Source organism: Limanda limanda, chromosome 18 (assembly GCF_963576545.1).
Source record: "Limanda limanda chromosome 18, fLimLim1.1, whole genome shotgun sequence".
In the NCBI taxonomy this organism is placed as follows: Eukaryota; Metazoa; Chordata; class Actinopteri; order Pleuronectiformes; family Pleuronectidae; genus Limanda; species Limanda limanda.
The window spans coordinates 916,389-940,772 of NC_083653.1; the positions used below are offsets into that span (position 1 = coordinate 916,389).

The 24,384-nt window shown below is 46.4% G+C and overlaps 1 protein-coding gene across 1 annotated transcript in view; it reads right to left on the reverse strand.

The window, feature by feature from the left end:
• Positions 1–10,795: 10,795 nt before the first annotated feature.
• mei4 (meiosis-specific, MEI4 homolog (S. cerevisiae)) overlaps positions 10,796–24,384 on the reverse strand; it is a 36,066-nt gene continuing 22,477 nt past the window's right edge. The window contains exons 5-7 of the mRNA XM_061091960.1: positions 24,280–24,297; positions 16,916–16,923; positions 10,796–11,030 (exon numbers count right to left, since the gene is read on the reverse strand). Of these exons, the coding sequence (XP_060947943.1) occupies positions 10,796–11,030; positions 16,916–16,923; positions 24,280–24,297 (261 nt within the window). The remainder of the gene's footprint in view (positions 11,031–16,915; positions 16,924–24,279; positions 24,298–24,384) is intronic.

Here is a 24,384-nt window from a genome sequence, read left to right on the forward strand (position 1 = left end):
ATCTCCAGTTTGTCTCCTGACTTTCTACAGATGGAAAATAATAATTAGCAGATTACTTGCTAATGGAAATAATCATAAGTTGAAGCCGTTTTGTAGCTGAAACATGAAACAGATACCTGGCGCCCATTGGACGTTACAAGCTGTCAATCACACTGTGGAATCCACCCCCCCCCCCCCCATGGCCTATCTAAATGATCATAATTCACTAAATGAACAGCAGCAGAAGAGTTGGAACTAGAGACTGAGACAGAAACTTACTGAGTCGCCCCCTGGTGGTCACCACACAGAAGACAGGTTTCAGACACTTCTGCATCAGCTTCACTTTCTACAAACATTCTATCTGTGGCCTAACAGAACATTTAATGGTTTCAGCTCGTCAGTGCCCCCTGGTGGTGAATCAGAGGTTACAGATCCTCCTAACAGACTTCATGATGAATCCAGTTGAATCCAGTGGAGGTTGTGGTCCCCTGAGGATGAACCCTGGGGTCAGACTCCTCTGTTCAAAGCCCAGTGTGAACTTCAGAAGTCTTCCTCTCTCTCTCCCTCCGAGCACCGGGCCGGGGGACGACCTGAGGAGGACAGAGGACAGAAGAGCCGGCGCTGCCAGAATACTGAGCGGCTTCCCCCCCCGAGCGGAGCGGCGGTGGCGTGCACGTCATGTGACACAGCGACTCAACCTCATCAAACCTCACCAGCAGATTCCTCTGGTGGGAGTCTGAAGGTTTAAAGACAATCATCAGGATTCGAATGTGGTTGGAACCAATAAAGACTTTTTATGGTATCGCATCACAAGGGAACATAAATACAGGATATAAACTTTAATATCAATTCATCATCAGGAACAACAACTTGTAATGAAACACAGGCTGAGGAGCTTCGGAGACTTCCTGTCTCGTTGGGCGCTGACAGAGCTGGAAATCCTCCAGGAGAGAGAAGGTGACAGAGCGCTATCAGCTCGTCTTTGAGTCACAAGAGCATGAGGTCACCGTGACCTTGACTATTGACCTTGGTCAAGGTGCTCATCTTTGAGTCCAAGTGAAAGTTTGTCCCTGGAGACGTCCACTTCCCTCCCAGTTTATCCCTGAAGCTCCAGGTTACATCGTTGGTGAATCTCAAATCTAATCATGTTTCAACTTCCAGTGAAAAAGCTGCTTCAGGAAACTTCTCGTCCGAACCTCGAGCTGAAGGATTTTCCAAAGAGAAATACTACAGCCGTGTTTTATCACAAACTCACCCTGAAACCAGAACACAGTGGCGCTGCCTGTTGCCGTGGAGACGGAGCGACTCTCTCCTCTGCAGTTCGGATTGAAAAGGACTCACAACATGTAAAGTTATTCAGGGTGAGGAGACAGAAGTCATCACGGACTCTCTGGATGAAATGTTAGATTATGGCCGAGAGGTGAGAGAATTATAAACACTTTAACCTTCAGGACCTGGGACCTCAAATCATAACTGGACGCTGGAATTTCATATATTTAAATGGAAGTGCTCATTGATCAGTGTGTTGCGGCGTCGTCTCCTCATCAGGACTCGTAGTTTCTCAGGTCGGCTCCAGAACTCAACTTTAAATTAAACAGGTCATTTGTATTTATAAATGCACGAAACACCAGTTAGTCATAGAATCCTGGATGATGAGAAAAAGTCTAATCACACAAACGTAATGGAGCATAAACCTGGAACCAGTTCATTAGGTCTGGTCAAGCTGGTTGGACTCATCGCTTCACTCTCACTTTATCTTAGTCCCGTTTCTACTGAAATGTCCCAGGAACGTTTTCCAGTGAAGCTCCGGCTCCTGCAGCCGAGGAGCTCGACTCCATGTGAAGACCTGACGAGTTCCTGACGAGTTCCTGACGAGTTCCTGACGAGCTTCTGATCTCCTGTGGTGGATCTGCAGCTCTCCATAGAAACAACAGGTCTGAAGGACGACAGCCTGTTGACCTCTGGGCTCTTCACTTCTGTTAAAGGTCAAGTTCTGAACCCATCATCCACGTCAAAGAGGGAATAAACATTCTGCTGCTCCCTGACCTTCTCTCCAGTTCCCCTGCTCCTCTCCTCTCGTGCTGAGGAAGCTCTTCTCACCACTCCACCCCTCATTAGTTCTGCTCCACACATGAAGCAGCTCTGATGATGAGGTGCATGTTGCACGAGGAGCAGCGAGCAGCAGCACGCTCCACGATTCATGTTCCTCACAGAACACAGAGCTGCAGTGGACATGGAACTAATGCAAACCATCAGTCACGGTTCCTCTGCAGCTCTGAGCCCAGGAGATACGTGCTGTCAGGGACCATCTGCAGCTCAGGGGAGTGTTTCTTCTGCTGGGCGACGCACACGTAAGATGCTTTGTCAACCTCTTCGTGAGGAATCATGTCCAAGTGCAATAAATCAGATTAGCACCACCGCAAAACTCAAGATGAAACATAAATGTATGAGATTAATCCATCAACCGATCCATGACGAGTTATCAACTGAGACTGAAGACATTTACACATCTGAACAGGGGTTTGTCTGGAAGAACACAAATATCTCAGGATGAAGAAGAGCAGTCAGGAGGAAACAGGAGGAGATTCCAGAGACGAAATAATTAAGACTTTAATTGCAGAAACTGGAAAGCACTCGACACATGAAGTTTTTAACCTCGGCTGGTTTATGTCTAATGTCCCCAGCCGCTCGGAGCTGTCTACTCAGGAAACCTCAGACTGGGACCACGGGCTTGGAACACTCACATGTATTTACACTTCCTGATTCCAGATTCAACCGAGGCACCGCTGCAACCATCTCAGCCCCCCCCCCGGTCTGTGACCAACTCCTGCCGGAGCTCTTCTTCCTGTGAAGCTGCAATAAAAGAAAGAAAACCTTTATAGATCTAGAATGTCACTCAGTGGAGTTCAAACCTCCACCGAGGCCCAAGAGACTCTTTCACTTCGAGCTGCACCGAATGACGCAGGCTCATACATATCAGTCGCATCCGCCCACAACAGTCATCATCTCTTTCCGGCCCCACGCTCCTTCCTCTTCCAGAGTTTTGTTGAGATGCTTCAGCAGTTTCTGCCTCATCCTGATAACAAACCACCGAGCCAACAGAAAGCTGCGAGAACCAAACCTCCACGGGGAAGATGGATGAATTCTCCTCATTTCAAAAGCTGTTAATCACGATTGTCCCTCGTTGGACAGTTTCCCCTGAACGTCGACAGGAAAACAACAGGTTCAGAAAACAGATCTGAGACGATTGTGTGGTTCAGACACTGACACACAACAGTTGTGAGCTAATGGAGTTACACAACCGGACGCTCCGGCCGACTCACAGAGAAAAACGACTCAATTAGCCGACAGCTTGTAGGAAGAGAAACGTCAAAGCCTGATGGATTCTGTAACGAGCTCAAAGACAAAGACACATTCATCATAATCCAGGAGTGTGTGTGTGTGTGTGTGTGGGGGGGGGGGGTGTTGCTCATTCCAACAGGTGCAGGTGAGCACCAGCTGCTGGAGGAAGAGACTCCACGGAGCAGCAGGAAGAAGACGACTCAGGCTGCACTTTGCAAAGCAACAGAAGCTGATGCTCATCAGCAAACAGCTTTCAAAGAACCAGGGACTCAGATTCTGTAGAGAAACACAACAACTACATCATCTGAAACAACACACGTGCAACAGATAAGAACACAACAACCTTCTTCTTCTACCGATTTGCCTCAAACACCCGAGGCTGCAGGATGAGATTCATGTAATAATTATCAGAACAACTCAGGTGAAAACACAACATGTTGATCACAGATGAAGTTTTGCAGCTCGTCCTGAAGAAACTCTTCACAGGTCGAGAGACAGAGACACACTCTGAATGTTTCTCTTCATTAAAACATTCACAACAAACAAATCTGCTCCGATTATAAAACGATTAAGAGACTTTCTGCTGTAAATCTCAAAAAATCACAAAACCAACGTTCAGGACAGAAAACAACACAACAAACATATGGTGTTGTCAGCGCCTCATTATTTCTAAACTAAACAAATGTGCTTTGGTGCTTTTACAAACCTCATCAAGGAGCCGTCCCACTAAACACCTCGGCTCCTCAGCTGCTTTTATTCTCCAGGTTTAATTTATGTGTCTGCAAACATTGTTGTTGCTCCGCCTCCAGGGTCACAGAGACAAAGACAGGGAATACTGATGCCATGCAAATCAGATTCATTCTACATTATTCATCCCTCCTCCCCTGGAGCCAGAGTCCTGTCCTGGTTCTGGTGAGGAGCAGTCGGGTCGTTGACCTTTGCCAACAATCATCATGATAACGTTTCAAGAGTCAGATTTTTTAGTGCGTGGAAATCTTTACCTGAAAAGTGGAGAAAAAAATGAAATGTAGAGAATCTGAGACATGTAGAGAATAAAGATGTGAAGGGAACTCTCAGACTTCAGCAGGTTCTAAAGGAAACATGTCTCCTGAGCAGAAGATCATTATTAATATGTTCCACTCACAGATCTGCTCGTTAATCTTCCCCTGCTTCACGCGGAGCAGAGAAACCACGACAAGCAACATGATGACTCACAATGTTTACAGGGAAATATAATAACCCTCAGAAGACCTGGTTCCGTGTGGCAGCGGTTTCCTGCTGGAGCGATTATTATTATTATAAAGAGATTAACTGGGATTTAGTTCCCGTTTCACATTTATTCTCTTTTCAATTTTCTCCGACGTGCTGGAGACCGAGGATCAAGTGCAGAGAGGAAACTGAGTTGGATGAGAGTCATCACTTACTGCCACTCAAACAGAAATCTATGGAGCTGTGGATTTTTTGCATTCGCAGAAACAAAATCAGATGTTGGTTGATGATGGAAACTTCTGATTAACTTCTGTAACTTCATATCCTGTGAGTTCAGTCCAGAGCCAGCAGAGCAGAGCAGAGCAGAGGAGAATGACCCGGGTGGTTTAGTGGTTTTAATTATTACTGCAACTCCGGTGAAGCCACATTCGATTCAGTCCAGGGAAGCTGAAGATCTCAGACACTGTTTCTCCTGGATTCTACTTTGTTCACCGATGCAGTAAATGAGACGAGGGACAAAAAGAGTTTGATCTGAAACGTCTCAGAGTCTGAACTCAATACGAGCATCGGATAAAGAGTTTGGATCAATATCACAACTCAATGACTGAGAGTTATGAGATTAGTAAAAGTCCCTCGAGCTTCTTTAAACACTTTGACAGTTTGACACGTGACCTCTCTGACTGTAACCATGACGATCTGAACCATGTTCACATTCTGCTCTGTATTAATAAGCTGTGGTCAGGTGTCGACGGATGGAAGCAGAATCACCAGATAATCACTCCCATGTTTATTGGGGGCTCATCAGTGTTTCCCACTAATTATGCATATTGCACTTTGACACTGTTCACTGTTTTGCATTTCACTTTTTACTTCACTTTTTATATCTTTTATATATTTTTATATAGATATGGTTATGTCTAAATAAATGCTGCCTTGTATAAATATTAGAAATAGTGAGTAAATATATATTGTTTTTTTATTATTATTATTGTTTTCTTATCTGTGGTGTATTTATTGTGTTTTTATGTTTCTATGTTCATTGTATGCACCAATAACCAGAGCAAATTCCAGGTAGGTGTAAACCTACTTGGCAATAAATACCTTCTGATTCTGATTCTGATTCTGATTCTGATTCTGATGATCCAGACACGACTCAGACCAGATGAACCAGCTCCTCATTAAAGCTTCTCAGTGAGAATCATCAGGAACCTGGAGACCAGTTCTGACGGATATGGATCGACAGCTGGTGGTTCGATCCCCTCGAGTGAAACCAGATCAATAACCGATAGAGATGAAGACGAGTGGATGAAGACGAGTGGATGAAGACGAGTGGATGAAAGTGGATGAAGACCAGTGGATGAAGACCAGTGGATGAAGACGAGCGGATGAAGACGAGCGGATGAAGACGAGTGGATGAAGACCAGCGGATGAAGACGAGTGGATGAAGACGAGTTGATGAAGACGAGCGGATGAAGACGAGCGGATGAAGACGAGTGGATGAAGACCAGCGGATGAAGACCAGTGGATGAAGACCAGTGGATGAAGACGAGTTGATGAAGACCAGTGGATGAAGACGAGTGGATGAAGACCAGTGGATGAAGACGAGTTGATGAAGACGAGTGGATGAAGACCAGTGGATGAAAGTGGATGAAGACCAGTGGATGAAGACCAGTGGATGAAGACCAGTAGATGAAGACGAGTGGATGAAGACGAGCTTCAGAGTCCAGCTTCTATGGAGCAGATACGTTAATAAGTACAGTGGAATATAGAGATCAAACGTTTATATGGATCAAGACGTATTCGTCCTTATCTTAAAATCTGTTGTTTCCTTTCCCTCCAGTTCCTCAAGCTGCTTTCAGACGTGAAGCGAACTCTGTGTTTCCTCCGGAGTGACGTGAAGCTCAGAGGTTTGTCAGAGTCTGAACTGGGTTCGGATGCAGAGTCGACCCAGTGGAGTTACTGGTTTCATTAGTGAGCAGCTGAGGCCGATGGTCAGGATTAGGGTTGCAAAATTCCGGGAATATTCAAAGTTGGAAACTTTCCATGGGAATTAACGGGAATTAACGGGAATTAACGGGAATTAATAAACTTGAAATGTTGTGGGTAATTTATACTAACTGTATTTACCTTGTCATATACAGACATAAACGTTTTGTTGTGTCATAGGCTGATTTGAGCCCTGAGGAAACTTTGGGCACTTGACTATATGCTTCTGCATCGTTGTGTCATTCTTAACATAGGTCTTTGCACAGTATTTGCAAATGTACACAGCCTTTCCTTCTACATTGGATGGGGTGAAATGTCTCCACACATGAGAGAGTGCACGTGGCATTGTTCTGTAGAATAAGATGAGAGAAAAGTTTGTAAAAAAACACTAATGCAATGCCAGAGATATAAATAGTTAGCCAAACAATTGGAATCGTCTGTAAACATATTTTACAATTGATGGATAAATGAATGGAAATAGTCTAGATGAACAGATGAACAATCCTCAATCAGCATGCTCATATATTTTCCCAGTAATATCATGGAAACTTACCTGACTAGTCCTTCACTCTACAGCAGGCCTCAATAGCCCTGCTGTAGAGTGAAGCATGCTGGGAGTTATCTGTGCATGTGATGGAAGAATGACCAGTGGAGGGTTGGAACTCAACGTTCCATACATCTTTAAAATAGAGTTTTGAATGATGTTTTTATTGCTCAGCGTTTAATTTGCATGGTTTGTTTTTTTTCTAAATTCCCCAAATTCCCGAGCTTAATATTCTTTAATCTTTAATTAAAGATAAAACCATCTAAAGAGAAAGTGAACTCATCCGTCAGCCTCCACCTTCTCAATCCTTACTCACGTGTTCATAAAGCAGCGAGCAGGCTTCCTAACAAAGACGTTCATTCAACACATAAACATAACCAGCACCAATGATTCTCCTGCTGGAGAAGAGACGTTTTCACAGTGAAAAATCCATCAATCCAATATGAATTTAGGACCTTTCAAGACTTTTTAAAGACCTGCAGCCACTCTGGTTCATATTCCCGACAATATGATGAAGACAAAGATGTTTCAGTTCACACAACAATAAAACTGTGTCACTGACTTCCAGCAGGAATCCTCCCAGCAGCCGGGTGCAGCTCTCGTTTCCTGAGGATTGATGGACACCATCTTTTCCTCCCGTGTGTTTCCACTGATTCGCGGCTGAAGTGAAAACAAGGTTGTGATGCAAAAACTGTCAAATTAAGACGAATGACCATAAGCCGTTGATTCACAGCTTTCTAAACCAGATGACATTAATCTACCCGAGCGTGTTCACAGTCGAACCAGCAGGAGGCGACAAGCAGAGCGGCACCGGGCTGTGTGAGGTTTCAACAGATATAGTTCATCTGAAGAGGAAACAGTTACAGTAACGAGACGATTTCCATCTCAAAACAATGTGTCAGAACTGAGAGAGGCTTGGACGAGCGGTTCTCAGACTCTGCAACAGAAGTGTCCCGTCACTTCCTGTCTCCGGCTGCTGGGACGTCCTCACCTGAAAGATCCAGAGAGTTCTGTATCGTTGTAAATCTCCTGCTGCGCGTTTCATTTTCCAGAATTAACGTCTGAAACGTCAGAACCTGAAAGTGACTTTCAGGTTCTGATTTGCTCCACTAATAAAACCATCAGCAGCTGTGACCGTTTATGTCCAAAGCATCTGTTGAATGAGGACAGCGATACATCAGGTTCGATTTCCCTTTTCAATCGAGGTCAAGACTAGGGTTGCAAAATTCCGGGAATATTCCAAGTTGGAAGCTTTCCATGGGAATTAACGGGAATATACGGGAAATGTTGTGGGTAATTAACACTGAACTGTATTTACCTTGTCATATACAGACATAAATATAAACATTTTGTTGTGTCATAGGCTGATTTGAGCCCTGAGGAAACTTTGAGCACTTGACTATATGCTTCTGCATCGTTGTGTCATTCTTAACATAGGTCTTTGCACAGTATTTTCAAATGTACACAGCCTTTCCTTCTACATTGGATGAGGTGAAATGTCTCCACACATGAGATAGTGCACCTGGCATCGTTCTGTAGAATAAGATGAGAAAAAAGTTTGTAAAAAAACACTAATGCAATGCCAGAGATATAAATAGTTAGCCAAACTATTGGAATCGTCTGTAAACATATTTTACAATTGATGGATAAATGAATGGAAATAGTCTAGATGAACAGATGAACAATCCTCAATCAGCATGATAATATATTTTCCCAGTAATATCATGGAAACTTACCTGACTAGTCCTTCACTCTACAGCAGGCCTCAGTAGCCCTGCTGTAGAGTGAAGCATGCTGGGAGTTATCTGTGCATGTGATGGAAGAAATTCCCAAAATTCCCGAGCTAAACTTCCCATGGAAAGTTTCCGGAAAGTTTCTGGAAATTTACCGGAAACTTTCCGCCCCTTTGCAACCCTGGTCAAGACGCCTCCAGACGTCCTCTTCATCAGCTCAGACGTCCACAACATGTCCAGGTCTTTAAAGAGGAAACTCTTCAGACTCTTTCATCTCTCTTTAAATCCCACGAACAAACACACGCAGGAGTTTCCTCCTCTTCTCCTGCTCGGAGGATCGTGATGCACGTTCCTGTGAATCAATTCTCCCAGAGGTTCAACGCTCGTGAAATCTGGAACAGAAAAGATGCTCCAGTCAAATCTTTATTTTTTAGATTGTTTGACAGCTCGGCTTCTTCTTTGCACCTTTTAAAATAAAGAGGATGATGAGCTGCACGTTGAGGTTATTAGTCGTCATGAGATGTTTCCCAAACACCTGTCGGACCTCAGAATGATGGAAATACACTTCTCCTGATCACGTTAACAAGAGACTTCTTTCAGGAGCGTCCACTGGAAGTCTCTGTGATCTACACCAGCAGCCACCGGACAAATGGAAAATAAATTCTCCTATCAATCATAAATCATCTTCTTCTGTCGGGAAGGCGTGGATCTGCCTTTGTGAAGCATTATTTACACAATCTGCTCACGAAGCCACTTCACAGCTGATTTATGTTCTCCTGCCTTATTTCATGCTTTTCATTATGGCTTCAGTATTTCATGGTCAAGTGGTCCATGAATCCTGGACACGCCTTCTATCTCCTGGGAAACGATTTACAGGAAAATACATTTGCATAGTTTACTTTGAGTTTTGTTAAAGTTTAGCTTTTAGTTGCTGAATGCCGAATACTCAGAATGTTACAGTTGGTGGAACTTTATGATGACGCCCCCCCCCCACCACGTCCCTGTCAATCTCACGCATGATGAGACAGATTCACTTCCCCCCCCCCCGAGGCTCATTAACCACCAGCGCACGTACCAACAGTCCATTTGGATTTTTTAAAGCACCGCCTTTCCTGACTCTGCTCCCGACAGGATATGAAAGATGAGGAGATCACAGACAGTGGGGGGGGGGGCAGACACAACAGGAGCGATGGCTATCAGCTCGGCCGGGACCCCCCGCCCCCCCGCCCCAGCCCTCCTTCTCTTTCCTAAAACCAGGACCAGAGACGACTTGATCAAAATGTGTGTCATCTCGGTCAAAACCTGTCAGAACTCAACTACAGATATTTCTGATTCTGGTTTGAAAGTAAATAAACAGTAAGAGTGAAATGTCAGTTTATTGATTTGCACACGACGACACTTTTCTCTTGAATCTGTTTTTTTTAATGACCAACTTCTGCTACTTCAAAGTTTTTTAATCAGGTTTGTGAAACTTAAATACAGAAACAAATCTGAGGAACTTTCCACGTCAGCACGAGGAGACGAGTCCGTGGGATCGATTCCCTTCAGTCTCTCGTCTCGGTTTGAAGAGTTTAAACATATTATCAGATTGTACGCTGATGCTGAACAGATGTTATGGAACTGAATAATCTTAAGACCTGGATTTTCTGAAGCAACAGATTGGAAATGTTCTCTTCATCTCTCAAACTCTTCACTTCCTGTTCTGTCTCTGTCTCTGAATCTCCAAACGTCCTGGAATCATTTCATCGGTAACTTTCTTCAGCGGTGGATTAATCCACATTTGGCGAAATAAGAAATTCCAGGCATTGATAAAACATCGACTGAGAGGATAAGGTATTTTTATTGGATTTATATAATCATATGTATCCTCTGATGAGATTTGAAGGTTACGTTTCCTTGTCGATATTCCTTCCTCGTCCCTCACACATCGCAGGGCTCTGATTGGAGGATCAGTCTGGTTTCAAACCTGCTTCATGTAGGTGAGAGAGAGGGGGGGGGGGTCTTATCTGCCTGAGGACGTGAGCAGACTTCCGATCCTCCACATGTAGATGGTGAATAAGGGAAACTCCTCTGACAGCAGGAGGAGATGCTGCTCCAGGTGCCGGAGGAAGCTCGTCTGCTCCGACCCGGTCTCCAGCCGGCCCCGCACCTCCGGGTTCTGCAGGAGCTGCTCCAGGATCCAGAGCAGGCGGCAGGAGTTGTGGTACCGGTCCACGGGAAACTGGTCCAGCCTGGAGCTGTCCTCGCCCTGCGGAGAGATGAGTCAGAATCAGGAGGACAGGAAACACTGATGATCACCATGGAGACCAAACACAGGAACCCGAGAGGAACCGGAAGGACACGTCCTCTGCTCTGAGGAACCGTTCACACCTGATGTTCAGGTTCAGGACTGAACTGAAGAGTCTGAAGCTCTGAACCAGGTGTGAACGAGTCCTTCAGCATCAGGTGAGATACGCCTGCTGATCCCACAGGAAGGAGACCTGTGGGATCAGGGACACGTGGGTGAGAAACCCTGGACCACAGTGTCCTCTCAGAGACGATGATGCAACATGAAGCAAGTCCACAGCAGCAGCTTCTCCACCACAGGCACTGTGTGAAGCTGGATTGTTTTCAGATCACACACCGAGTCAAGTTCAAAGACTACAACACAATCATTAATACCACATTTTAATTATTCAAATAAAAGCTAGTAGATTCCTTCTGGCTACAATATATAAGTGTGTGTGTGTGTGTGTGTGTGAGCGCCTGCATATGGATGTCAAACATTCCTCCAGGCTAAAACCTTTAGAGAGCAGATAGAATGTGACAACACCCATTAACCCCTAACAACACACAGACACACACAGACACACACACACAGACACACACACATGTCGTACTCAACTCAAATCTGAAGTTTCCAGCGTCATTTTAAATTCTTTTTGGGCGTATTTTTCCTGCAGAGTTTTCAAATATGCTCAGACTTCTATGAGAGTGAATTAACGATATTTACACAGTTTGCTGCGTTAACTGTGGAAGCGATGGAGGGAACATGTTTCCTGAGCGCCGGGTGAGGAAGGTGGATCTGCTCCTCTTCACCACGATGATCATCTGAGCTCCTCCTCTTCACCACGATGATCATCTGAGCTCCTCCTCTTCACCACGATGATCATCTGAGCTCCTCCTCTTCACCACGATGATCATCTGAGCTCCTCCTCTTCACCACGATGATCATCTGAGCTCCTCCTCTTCACCACGATGATCATCTGAGCTCCTCCTCTTCACCACGATGATCCTCTGAGCTCCTCCTCTTCACCTCGATGATCATCTGAGCTCCTCCTCTTCACCACGATGATCATCTGAGCTCCTCCTCTTCACCACGATGATCATCTAAGCTCCTCCTCTTCACCACGATGATCATCTGAGCTCCTCCTCTTCACCATGATGATCATCTGAGCTCCTCCTCTTCACCACGATGATCATCTGAGCTCCTCCTCTTCACCAGGATGATCATCTGAGCTCCTCCTCTTCACCACGATGATCATCTGAGCTCCTCCTCTTCACCTCGATGATCATCTGAGCTCCTCCTCTTCACAACGATGATCATCTGAGCTCCTCCTCTTCACCACGATGATCATCTGAGCTCCTCCTCTTCACAACGATGATCATCTGAGCTCCTCCTCTTCACCTCGATGATCATCTGAGCTCCTCCTCTTCACCACGATGATCATCTGAGCTCCTCCTCTTCACCACGATGATCATCTGAGCTCCTCCTCTTCACCACGATGATCATCTGACCTCCTCCTCTTCACCACGATTATCATCTGAGCTCCTCCTCTTCACCAGGATGATCATCTGAGCTCCTCCTCTTCACCAGGATGATCATCTGAGCTCCTCCTCTTCACCACGATGATCATCTGAGCTCCTCCTCTTCACCACGATGATCATCTGAGCTCCTCCTCTTCACCAGGATGATCATCTGAGCTCCTCCTCTTCACCAGGAATGACCATCTGAGCTCCTCCTCTTCACCACGATGATCATCTGAGCTCCTCCTCTTCACCACGATGATCATCTGAGCTCCTCCTCTTCACCACGATGATCATCTGAGCTCCTCCTCTTCACCACGATGATCATCTGAGCTCCTCCTCTTCACCACGATGATCATCTGAGCTCCTCCTCTTCACCACGATGATCATCTGAGCTCCTCCTCTTCACCACGATGATCCTCTGAGCTCCTCCTCTTCACCTCGATGATCATCTGAGCTCCTCCTCTTCACCACGATGATCATCTGAGCTCCTCCTCTTCACCACGATGATCATCTGAGCTCCTCCTCTTCACCACAATGATCATCTGAGCTCCTCCTCTTCACCATGATGATCATCTGAGCTCCTCCTCTTCACCACGATGATCATCTGAGCTCCTCCTCTTCACCAGGATGATCATCTGAGCTCCTCCTCTTCACCAGGATGATCATCTGAGCTCCTCCTCTTCACCTCGATGATCATCTGAGCTCCTCCTCTTCACAACGATGATCATCTGAGCTCCTCCTCTTCACCACGATGATCATCTGAGCTCCTCCTCTTCACCAGGATGATCATCTGAGCTCCTCCTCTTCACCTCGATGATCATCTGAGCTCCTCCTCTTCACCACGATGATCATCTGAGCTCCTCCTCTTCACCACGATGATCATCTGAGCTCCTCCTCTTCACCACGATGATCATCTGACCTCCTCCTCTTCACCATGATTATCATCTGAGCTCCTCCTCTTCACCAGGATGATCATCTGAGCTCCTCCTCTTCACCAGGATGATCATCTGAGCTCCTCCTCTTCACCACGATGATCATCTGAGCTCCTCCTCTTCACCACGATGATCATCTGAGCTCCTCCTCTTCACCAGGATGATTATCTGAGCTCCTCCTCTTCACCAGGATGATCATCTGAGCTCCTCCTCTTCACCACGATGATCATCTGAGCTCCTCCTCTTCACCACGATGATCATCTGAGCTCCTCCTCTTCACCACGATGATCATCTGAGCTCCTCCTCTTCACCAGGATGATCATCTGAGCTCCTCCTCTTCATCACGACGATCATCTGAGCTCCTCCTCTTCACCACGATGATCATCTGAGCTCCTCCTCTTCACCACGATGATCATCTGAGCTCCTCCTCTTCACCAGGATGATCATCTGAGCTCCTCCTCTTCACCAGGATGATCATCTGAGCTCCTCCTCTTCACCACGATGATCACCTGAGCTCCTCCTTTTCACCTCGATGATCCTCTGAGCTCCTCCTCTTCACCTCGATGATCCTCTGAGCTCCTCCTCTTCACCACGATGATTCTCTGAGCTCCTCCTCTTCACCAGGATGATCATCTGAGCTCCTCCTCTTCACCTCGATGATCATCTGAGCTCCTCCTCTTCACCACGATGATCATATGAGCTCCTCCTCTTCACCACGATGATCATCTGAGCTCCTCCTCTTCACAACGATGATCATCTGAGCTCCTCCTCTTCACCTCGATGATCATCTGAGCTCCTCCTCTTCACCACGATGATCATCTGAGCTCCTCCTCTTCACCACGATGATCATCTGACCTCCTCCTCTTCACCACGATGATCATCTGACCTCCTCCTCTTCACCACGATTATCATCTGAGCTCCTCCTCTTCACCAGGATGATCATCTGAGCTCCTCCTTTTCACCAGGATGATCATCTGAGCTCCTCCTCTTCACCACGATGATCATCTGAGCTCCTCCTCTTCACCACGATGATCATCTGAGCTCCTCCTCTTCACCAGGATGATCATCTGAGCTCCTCCTCTTCACCACGATGATCATCTGAGCTCCTCCTCTTCACCACGATGATCATCTGAGCTCCTCCTCTTCACCACGATGATCATCTGAGCTCCTCCTCTTCACCAGGATGATCATCTGAGCTCCTCCTCTTCATCACGACGATCATCTGAGCTCCTCCTCTTCACCACGATGATCATCTGAGCTCCTCCTCTTCACCACGATGATCATCTGAGCTCCTCCTCTTCACCAGGATGATCATCTGAGCTCCTCCTCTTCACCAGGATGATCATCTGAGCTCCTCCTCTTCACCACGATGATCACCTGAGCTCCTCCTCTTCACCACGATGATCACCTGAGCTCCTCCTCTTCACCACGATGATCATCTGAGCTCCTCCTCTTCACCACGATGATCCTCTGAGCTCCTCCTCTTCACCTCGATGATCCTCTGAGCTCCTCCTCTTCACCTCGATGATCCTCTGAGCTCCTCCTCTTCACCACGATGATCCTCTGAGCTCCTCCTCTTCACCAGGATGATCATCTGAGCTCCTCCTCTTCACCTCGATGATCATCTGAGCTCCTCCTCTTCACCACGATGATCATATGAGCTCCTCCTCTTCACCACGATGATCACCTGAGCTCCTCCTCTTCACCACGATGATCATCTGAGCTCCTCCTCTTCACCAAGATGATCATCTGAGCTCCTCCTCTTCACCACGATGATCATCTGAGCTCCTCCTCTTCACCAGGATGATCATCTGAGCTCCTCCTCTTCACCACGATGATCATCTGAGCTCCTCCTCTTTACCACGATGATCATCTGAGCTCCTCCTCTTCACCACGATGATCCTCTGAGCTCCTCCTCTTCACCAGGATGATCATCTGAGCTCCTCCTCTTCACCACGATGATCATCTGAGCTCCTCCTCTTCACCACGATGATCATCTGAGCTCCTCCTCTTCACCACGATGATCATCTGAGCTCCTCCTCTTCACCAAGATGATCATCTGAGCTCCTCCTCTTCACCAGGATGATCATCAGAGCTCCTCCTCTTCACCACGATGATCACCTGAGCTCCTCCTCTTCACCACGATGATTATCTGAGCTCCTCCTCTTCACCAGGATGATCATCTGAGCTCCTCCTCTTCACCAGGATGATCATCTGAGCTCCTCCTCTTCACCAGGATGATCATCAGAGCTCCTCCTCTTCACCACGATGATCACCTGAGCTCCTCCTCTTCACCACGATGATCCTCTGAGCTCCTCCTCTTCACCAGGATGATCATCTGAGCTCCTCCTCTTCACCAGGATGATCATCTGAGCTCCTCCTCTTCACCACGATGATCATCTGAGCTCCTCCTCTTCACCTCGATGATCATCTGAGCTCCTCCTCTTCACCACGATGATCATCTGAGCTCCTCCTCTTCACCACGATGATCATCTGAGCTCCTCCTCTTCACCTCGATGATCATCTGAGCTCCTCCTCTTCACCACGATGATCATCTGAGCTCCTCCTCTTCACCTCGATGATCATCTGAGCTCCTCCTCTTCACCACGATGATCATCTGAGCTCCTCCTCTTCACCAGGATGATCATCTGAGCTCCTCCTCTTCACCACGATGATCATCTGAGCTCCTCCTCTTCACCACGATGATCATCTGAGCTCCTCCTCTTCACCAGGATGATCATCAGAGCTCCTCCTCTTCACCAGGATGATCATCTGAGCTCCTCCTCTTCACCAGGATGATCATCTGAGCTCCTCCTCTTCACCAGGATGATCATCAGAGCTCCTCCTCTTCACCAGGATGATCATCTGAGCTCCTCCTCTTCACCACGATGATCATCTGAGCTCCTCCTCTTCACCACGATGATCATCTGAGCTCCTCCTCTTCACCACGATGATCCTCTGAGCTCCTCCTCCTCACCAAGATGATCATCTGAGCTCCTCCTCTTCACCACGATGATCATCTGAGCTCCTCCTCTTCACCACGATGATCATCTGAGCTCCTCCTCTTCACCACGATGATCCTCTGAGCTCCTCCTCTTCACCACGATGATCATCTGAGCTCCTCCTCTTCACCACGATGATCCTCTGAGCTCCTCCTCTTCACCACGATGATCCTCTGAGCTCCTCCTCCTCACCAAGATGATCATCTGAGCTCCTCACATCACAGAAGCAGTCGGAGGATTTCTTGGCATCGTCTGACTTTCACATATTGTTTTCGGTGAATCCATTTAAAACATGAGACGCGGCTCAGGACTGGAAATTAAAATGATTTAATGAAGGATTTGTTTTGCCAAGAATGTTGTGATTTATTTCAAACATAATTTCATCCGCACTGAAGAAACATTGCATCCTATTTCCAGGCGTGGGCATTAATTAATATGCTGATTGTGTTGTTTTTACACCAGAAAAACAACTGAAGCAGGAAACAAACATTCTCTGGTTCGACTGTAATGAGATTTGAACCAGTGAAAAAACACTTCTCCTTCTGAGTCTTTGCTGCGAACACCAACCGCCTGAGGGATGATTACGACTGTTGATTCTTAAGGTCTTCATTAAATGTTCTTTTAACAATTCAACTATGTTTACTTCATAAATGTAAGGAAATATCACAGCTATAAATATAATAGCTTCCTGTCAGGCTTCCTGGAAAGAGGAAGCCGCAGATGTTGTACTTTAATCTCCAAACTGTCCGGTGCTAACATGGCCAAAGAATTTATGAAGACGTGAGCCGTGAATCAATGGGATGAGAAATCGATATCAGGAATGAGAATGTGCCGGAGCGTCCGTGAAGAACATGGAGGAGACGGAAATTAATCAAACACAAACTGCTTCACATCTGAAGACATGTCCAACCACAGAGACGCCTGAGGACAGTTCTACCAACAACAGCCTCAACACACACAAGAGAATAAAAAGCTCTGGGACAGAATCAACCTTTATTACCCATGATCCTCTGCTTCCTGACCCTGAAGAGCTGCAGCTTTAACAAACTCTGTTCAGAATTCTTCATGTTTCTCAGTTTCCTGCTGAATCTTGGAGATAAACTCTGGTTGTTAATAACTTCAGAGTGTTTCTAACTCGGGGGACCCACTCACCAGGGGGGGGGACCCACTCACCAGGGGGGTGCCCACTCACCGGGGGGGGGGGAACCCACTCAGCAGGGTCACAGAGAACAGACGCTCAGGGAGAGAAGGAGGAAACTTTCTCTTCTTCACACTCACACATCAGACTCACTCTCACCAAGCTGCTGCTTTCAGGTAGAAAAGTTTCATAGCGTTGCTTTAAAAAAATGAAATTTCTTAATAAAAAGGAAACCACATACTGAACATACATAATATTTCGATAATAGATAGTTTAACATTGCTCCAAAAGGGGATCAAGCGTGGCGCTGACAAGAAGTATCCTATAAAATCTTCTTACTTCAGTTCTATATTATTTATAAATCAATGTTCTTGTCATGAAGGAAAAAAACAACAATGCAGTCTGACGAATCCATCAAGTAAGAGCAGGAACGAACTCTGAGAGAAGATGAGACAAACAATCAACTAATCAAAGCTCAGTTTCTTTTCTTTTGTCCTGATGAAATCCCCCCCGAGGCCAGAAGCTTCTGCTACAAACCTCGAGGTCACTTCATGAGAACTGCGCCCGTGCACCACACGAAAACAACAGAATCAGTTTCTACAGCAGCAAAACCAAGATGGAAAAATTACTTCTGATGCACATTCTATAGAAATGTGATTTTTAAAACAAGTCAAGTTTCTCTCTTTCCCTTTGCCAGGGGAGGTCGGTTCTTCAGGACTCAAATAAAACAGGGAGTCAGATTAACGGATCAGAAAATGATGTCAATTGATTATTGATGCAAAGTTCTGTTTTAAATTAATTTCAAAATTCAAACATATCATATCCCGAGTTTTTTCTTTCAAAAACAAGTTAATGAGAGAGTTAATAGAAATATAAAGAAATCAACAGAAGCATCAAGCAGCTGGTGAAGCTGTGTTCATCTGTCTACAATAACTATTACTTATTAAAATAAGGTTTAATAACAGTTTCAGGTGTTTCTTTGCCGTCTCTTACCGACACTCCCACTGGATTTGACAGTTTTCCTTCACATTAGTAGTTTAAGTTTATGACTTTCAATAAAGGAGCGTCTAGCAGTGTCTGTTCAATTAATAAGTCTCTCACTAGATATTAAGATCCTAACGTTCATGGTATTATTCCATCTGCCCTCTTTGCCTGCATGTGTCTCTCCCTTTGTTCCCTGACTTTCCACATCAGCTCCTTCCTGCTCATCTGACAGAAACATGCATGTTCATATGTGCAAATTAAAAGGCGTCAGCTACCAAGGTGTCGATCTGAGACCAGGGAGCAGGTCCGACTGGATCATCACCTCAATGAGAGCGTTGGAGAGAAGAACCTGCGATGAAGCGAATCTGGACGTGAACTAACGACCTGCTGCTCTGAGTGAGAAGATGGAACCAGCAGGACTCGCTGATTGACTCGTCTGCTGGCTGGTTGGAGACCTCGGGATCGGGGGGGGCGCAGGCTGACAGCCAGAGGATCAGCTGCCTGTTATTAATCCAGACCAACGTCCTTCTCCCTCCACGCCAGAGACCGGACAGACTTTCACGTCCAGGTCAAATCACAAAGTGAAATGACTTCATCTTCAGTTTGATCTTTATCAGCTGTGATCCCGCGGAGCTCCGATGAGGCGGAGGTCGAGCAGAAGGTCATTTCATAATCGACTTTCCAGGTAAACGTGATGAGTCGTGGCTTTGAAGCTCGGCACCGGGAGACTGTGAAGAGTCTTTGAATATCTGCAGGAGGTGGAACTGGAGCTCAACTGGAGCTGTGCCCACCCTGATGATTAAAGACCACCAGAATTCCTTCAGAAATTAACTGGGATATCTCTTTGCTTTCTTCCAAACATTGTTTTGTAAAATAAAAAGCGTTTTACATTCTGCCAAATGGAGTTATACCTATATTACATTATTCTGTAAAACACTGACGTATTTCACTTTCCACCATCCTGTGGATTTGAAGACAAAACAAACCAATGATGAAAATAATTATTATTCACAATCCAACAAGAGAGTTCATCTTTCACTACAGTTCGTGAAGCCTTGTTGTTTCATCCATTTACTTATATAAATGGAGATGGAGCTTGAGTAACAACTATTTTGTAAAATAAGCAAAAATCATTTTAAACTAAGTAAATAACAAGTCTGAAAACTGACCTAAAACACTTATGACTCAATAAAGACAATAAATTAACATCAGGCTAAATAATGTTCAAGTAAAGTGACAGAGATCGAACATGTGACACAATCAATACATCGTCACTTAACTTCATCTCTGGGTTGATGCAGGAATAAGAAGCAGCTGAACGTTCTGAGTTTGGAGGATCTAAAATAAACCCTGTTAATTAGCACTGATGGGATTTGGAAATATAAAAGGCATTTTTCACCAAGTTGGGCGAGAAACTCAATTGTGGAGAAATGAGAACTCGTGGATCTGTATGCAGCTCGGAGCCGGGAGCTCCGTGACCCAGATAACATCGTCCGTATTAATCTATAGAATATTTCTAAGTTGTAATAACAGTGTCATCAGTATTTCCCAGAGCACGAGGTGATGTCTTTAAATGTGAGTTATAGAAAAGAGAGGAGCAACAGAGAGATGGAAAAGAGAGGAGCAACACAGAGTGATAGAAAAGAGAGGAGCAACAGAGAGATAGAAAAGAGAGGAGCAACAGAGAGATAGAAAAGAGAGGAGCAACACAGAGTGATAGAAAAGAGAGGAGCAACAGAGAGATAGAAAAGAGAGGAGCAACAGAGAGATAGAAAAGAGAGGAGCAACACAGAGTGATAGAAAAGAGAGGAGCAACAGAGAGATAGAAAAGAGAGGAGCAACAGAGAGATAGAAAAGAGAGGAGAAACACAGAGTGATAGAAAAGAGAGGAGCAACAGAGAGATAGAAACAGGAGCAACAGAGAGATAGAAAAGAGAGGAGCAACAGAGAGGTAGAAAAGAGAGGAGCAACAGAGAGATAGAAAAGAGAGGAGCAACAGAGAGATAGAAAAGAGAGGAGCAACAGAGAGATAGAAACAGGAGCAACAGAGAGATAGAAAAGAGAGGAGCAACAGAGAGATAGAAAATAGAGGAGAAACAGAGAGAGCGCTCACAGTGTGAGGCAGTGTTAGTGGAAAGAGAGAGAGAGAGAGAGAGAGAGAGAGAGAGAGAGACAGAGAGAGAGAGAGAGAGAGAGAGAGAGAGAGAGAGAGAGAGAGAGAGAGAGAGAGAGAGAGAGAGAGAGAGAGAACCTGACAGAGTGATAATGAAGCTCAGTGTGAAAGGCAGTAATTTACTGATCAAGGACAGAAGCTGATTTGTCGCCGCAGAGGAAAAGAAAAACCCAGTGAGTGAGTGACGTTCTGGAGGAGGTTCTCCACCACAGACCCACTGTACCACAGACCCACTGGACCACAGACCCACTGAACCACAGACCCACTGTACCACAGACCCACAGACCACAGACCCACTGTACCACAGACCCACTGGACCACAGACCCACTGTACCACAGACCCACTGTACCACAGACCCACTGTACCACAGACCCACTGTACCACAGACCCACTGGACCACAGACCCACTGGACCACAGACCCACTGTACCACAGACCCACTGTACCACAGACCCACTGGACCACAGACCCACTGGACCACAGACCCACTGTACCACAGACCCACTGTACCACAGACCCACTGTACCACAGACCCACTGGACCACAGACCCACTCCACCACAGACCCACTGGACCACAGACCCACTGGACCACAGACCACTGTACCACAGACCCACTGTACCACAGACCACAGACCCACTGCACCACAGACCCACTGGACCACAGACCCACTGCACTACAGACCCACTGTACCACAGACCCACTGGACCACAGACCCACTGTACCACAGACCACAGACCCACTGCACCACAGACCCACTGGACCACAGACCCACTGCACTACACACCACTGCACCACAGACCCACTGCACTACACACCACTGCACCACAGACCCACTGCACCACAGACCCACTGTACCACAGACCCACTGGACCACAGACCCACTGTACCACAGACCCACTGCACCACAGACCCACTGTACCACAGACCCACTGCACCACAGACCCACTGTACCACAGACCCACTGCACCACAGACCCACTGTACCACAGACCCACTGCACCACAGACCCACTGTACCACAGACCCACTGTACCACAGACCACTGTACCACGGACCCACTGTACCACAGACCCACTGTACCACAGACCACTGTACCACGGACCCACTGTACCACAGACCCACTGTACCACAGACCACTGTACCACGGACCCACTGTACCACAGACCCACTGTACCACAGACCCACTGTACCACAGACCCACTGCACCACAGACCCACTGTACCACAGACCCACTGTACCACAGACCCACTGTACCACAGACCACTGTACCACAGACCCACTGTACCACAGACCCACTGTACCACAGACCCACTGGACCACAGACCCACTGTACCACAGACCCACTGTACCACAGACCCACTGTACCACAGACCCACTGCACCACAGACCCACTGGACCACAGACCCACAGACCACTGTACCACAGACCCACTGTACCACAGACCCACTGGACCACAGACCCACAGACCCACTGTACCACAGACCCACTGTACCACAGACCCACAGACCCACTGCACCACAGACCCACTGTACCACAGACCCACAGACCCACTGCACCACAGACCCACTGTACCACAGACCCACAGACCACAGACCCACTGTACCACAGACCCACTGTACCACAGACCCACTGTACCACAGACCCACTGCACCACAGACCCACTGCACCACAGACCCACTGTACCACAGACCCACTGCACCACAGACCACAACAACAACTGGTAGATGTAACCAAGTCTTCCAGTCAACAAAGGATTCTGAGGTTCTAGAGCCACAGCAGTGGAGCTCCATGCCGCTCTCATGCTCTAAGTGCTTTCTTTGGATTTACTCTGGACCCGAGTCTGACCTCCGGTTCCATCGCTAAAGAAAACAGGGATTTATTTTAATAGTAAAGCCTAAAAAGCGTGTGTGTGCTTCACAGATGTTGTGTTACAATGCCTGGGGGTCCAGACCTTTTAGGTTAAATATCTTACACAAGAGGTCAGAGATATAAATGTCACAATGCAGAACGTCTAGAGTTCACCACACAGGAGGGATCGGTTCACTTCCTGGGAGCAGGTTGCTTTGAGACTTGTTGCTTTTGTATTTGGGGTCGAATATGAAACTCGATTATCCGCCCAGCAGTGATGAGGAGCAGGATTCCGCTCTGTGGCCTCACACAGGCCTGATGCAGCCTCATGCCAGTGCTGGTGAGAGCTGATCTGTAACGACTCCTCCTCATGGGACCACACACCTTCCTCACATCAGCCCCACGCTGCACAACAACTCCCAGGGATTGATTTTCTTGTCTGGTAGACGTGTCCTGTTGCAGTGTTTTATTTTTCCCTCCCCGACCGCATCTTTCAAGGCTGCTCACTGACAACTGGCAGGAAATCGATCCCGACTCATCTGCGTTCTGTGAGTTCATATCTCCACATCTCCCCGGCCTGGGAGGCACAGGAGCAGGTCGGTCTGTCACGCACACAAAGGAGGAAAGTCCCGTATCCACCTGGTTTGCTGTGGGTTATCTCTCCATCAGGAACCCAGGAGAAGTCCACCAGGCTGGATGAGTGCTGATCTGTTAAATGGTCTCTGAGGCAGTGACGGCTGCAGAAAGGAGCTCGGTGCTGTCACGTCTGTCGGCTGGAGACGGCTGATATGACAAGAAGAGATTCCCCTGAAGACAAGAAGCCCATATTCACTGTGTTCAGCCACTCGGAGAAACTCAATGAAGAAGACGAAGGACTGAGACTCTTCTTCATCACTCGGGCTCACCTACCATCAGCGGAAGCTTCTATTTTACACTTTTACATTATTTAATTACATTGTACGCTTTTGTTGAAATAACAAAATGTACATGTTTTCATGTTTCCTTATTTAGAAAGTTTTGGATTCAATATGTTTTGTGTCAGATTCTTGAATTTATAAATTTCTAACAATTTGAGAACTATTACCATGGTTTTATTTACGTTTTAGCTTATAACAGATTGTATAACGATGTGAAGCATTTGAAGATTTTCCCATATGAAGTCATAGTAATAACAAATACCAAAACTGGAGGAACATTTCTACAGCAGAGTTCAAAGGGTTATCACATGTACAAAACACTTTGTTCCACCTTTTTGCTCGATATTAAATCAAATATAAAAATATTTAATAGCACAAGACGCTATAGAAAAGAACATGAAGTCAGATCAAAAGGCCCCATTAACTCTGCACCTACAGCTGTGAAGTCCTTGATGAACAGAACCAACGCCTCTTCACGGAGAAATTCAGATTTATTCAGATTTTAAATTATAGAGGATGTAGAACACCTACAGTAGCGTGTGTGTCTGTGGCGTGTTTGTGCTTTAATAGAGGACTTGAATCACGTCAGCGTGACAGCGACTCCACAGAGGTGTTCAGGTTCCTCTTTATCAAGTCACTTTGATCGCCCGGCCTCGTTCTCCTTCCTGGCGAGGACGCTAATGAGATTCCTGCGATCCGAGGCTGGAGGACGACTTTGATCCTCAGCTAATTGTCCTTCTTTTTTCTGCTTCTCCCCTTAATCTGATGATCGTTCTTCAGATGTGTGTCATGCACCAGCGGACAGGTG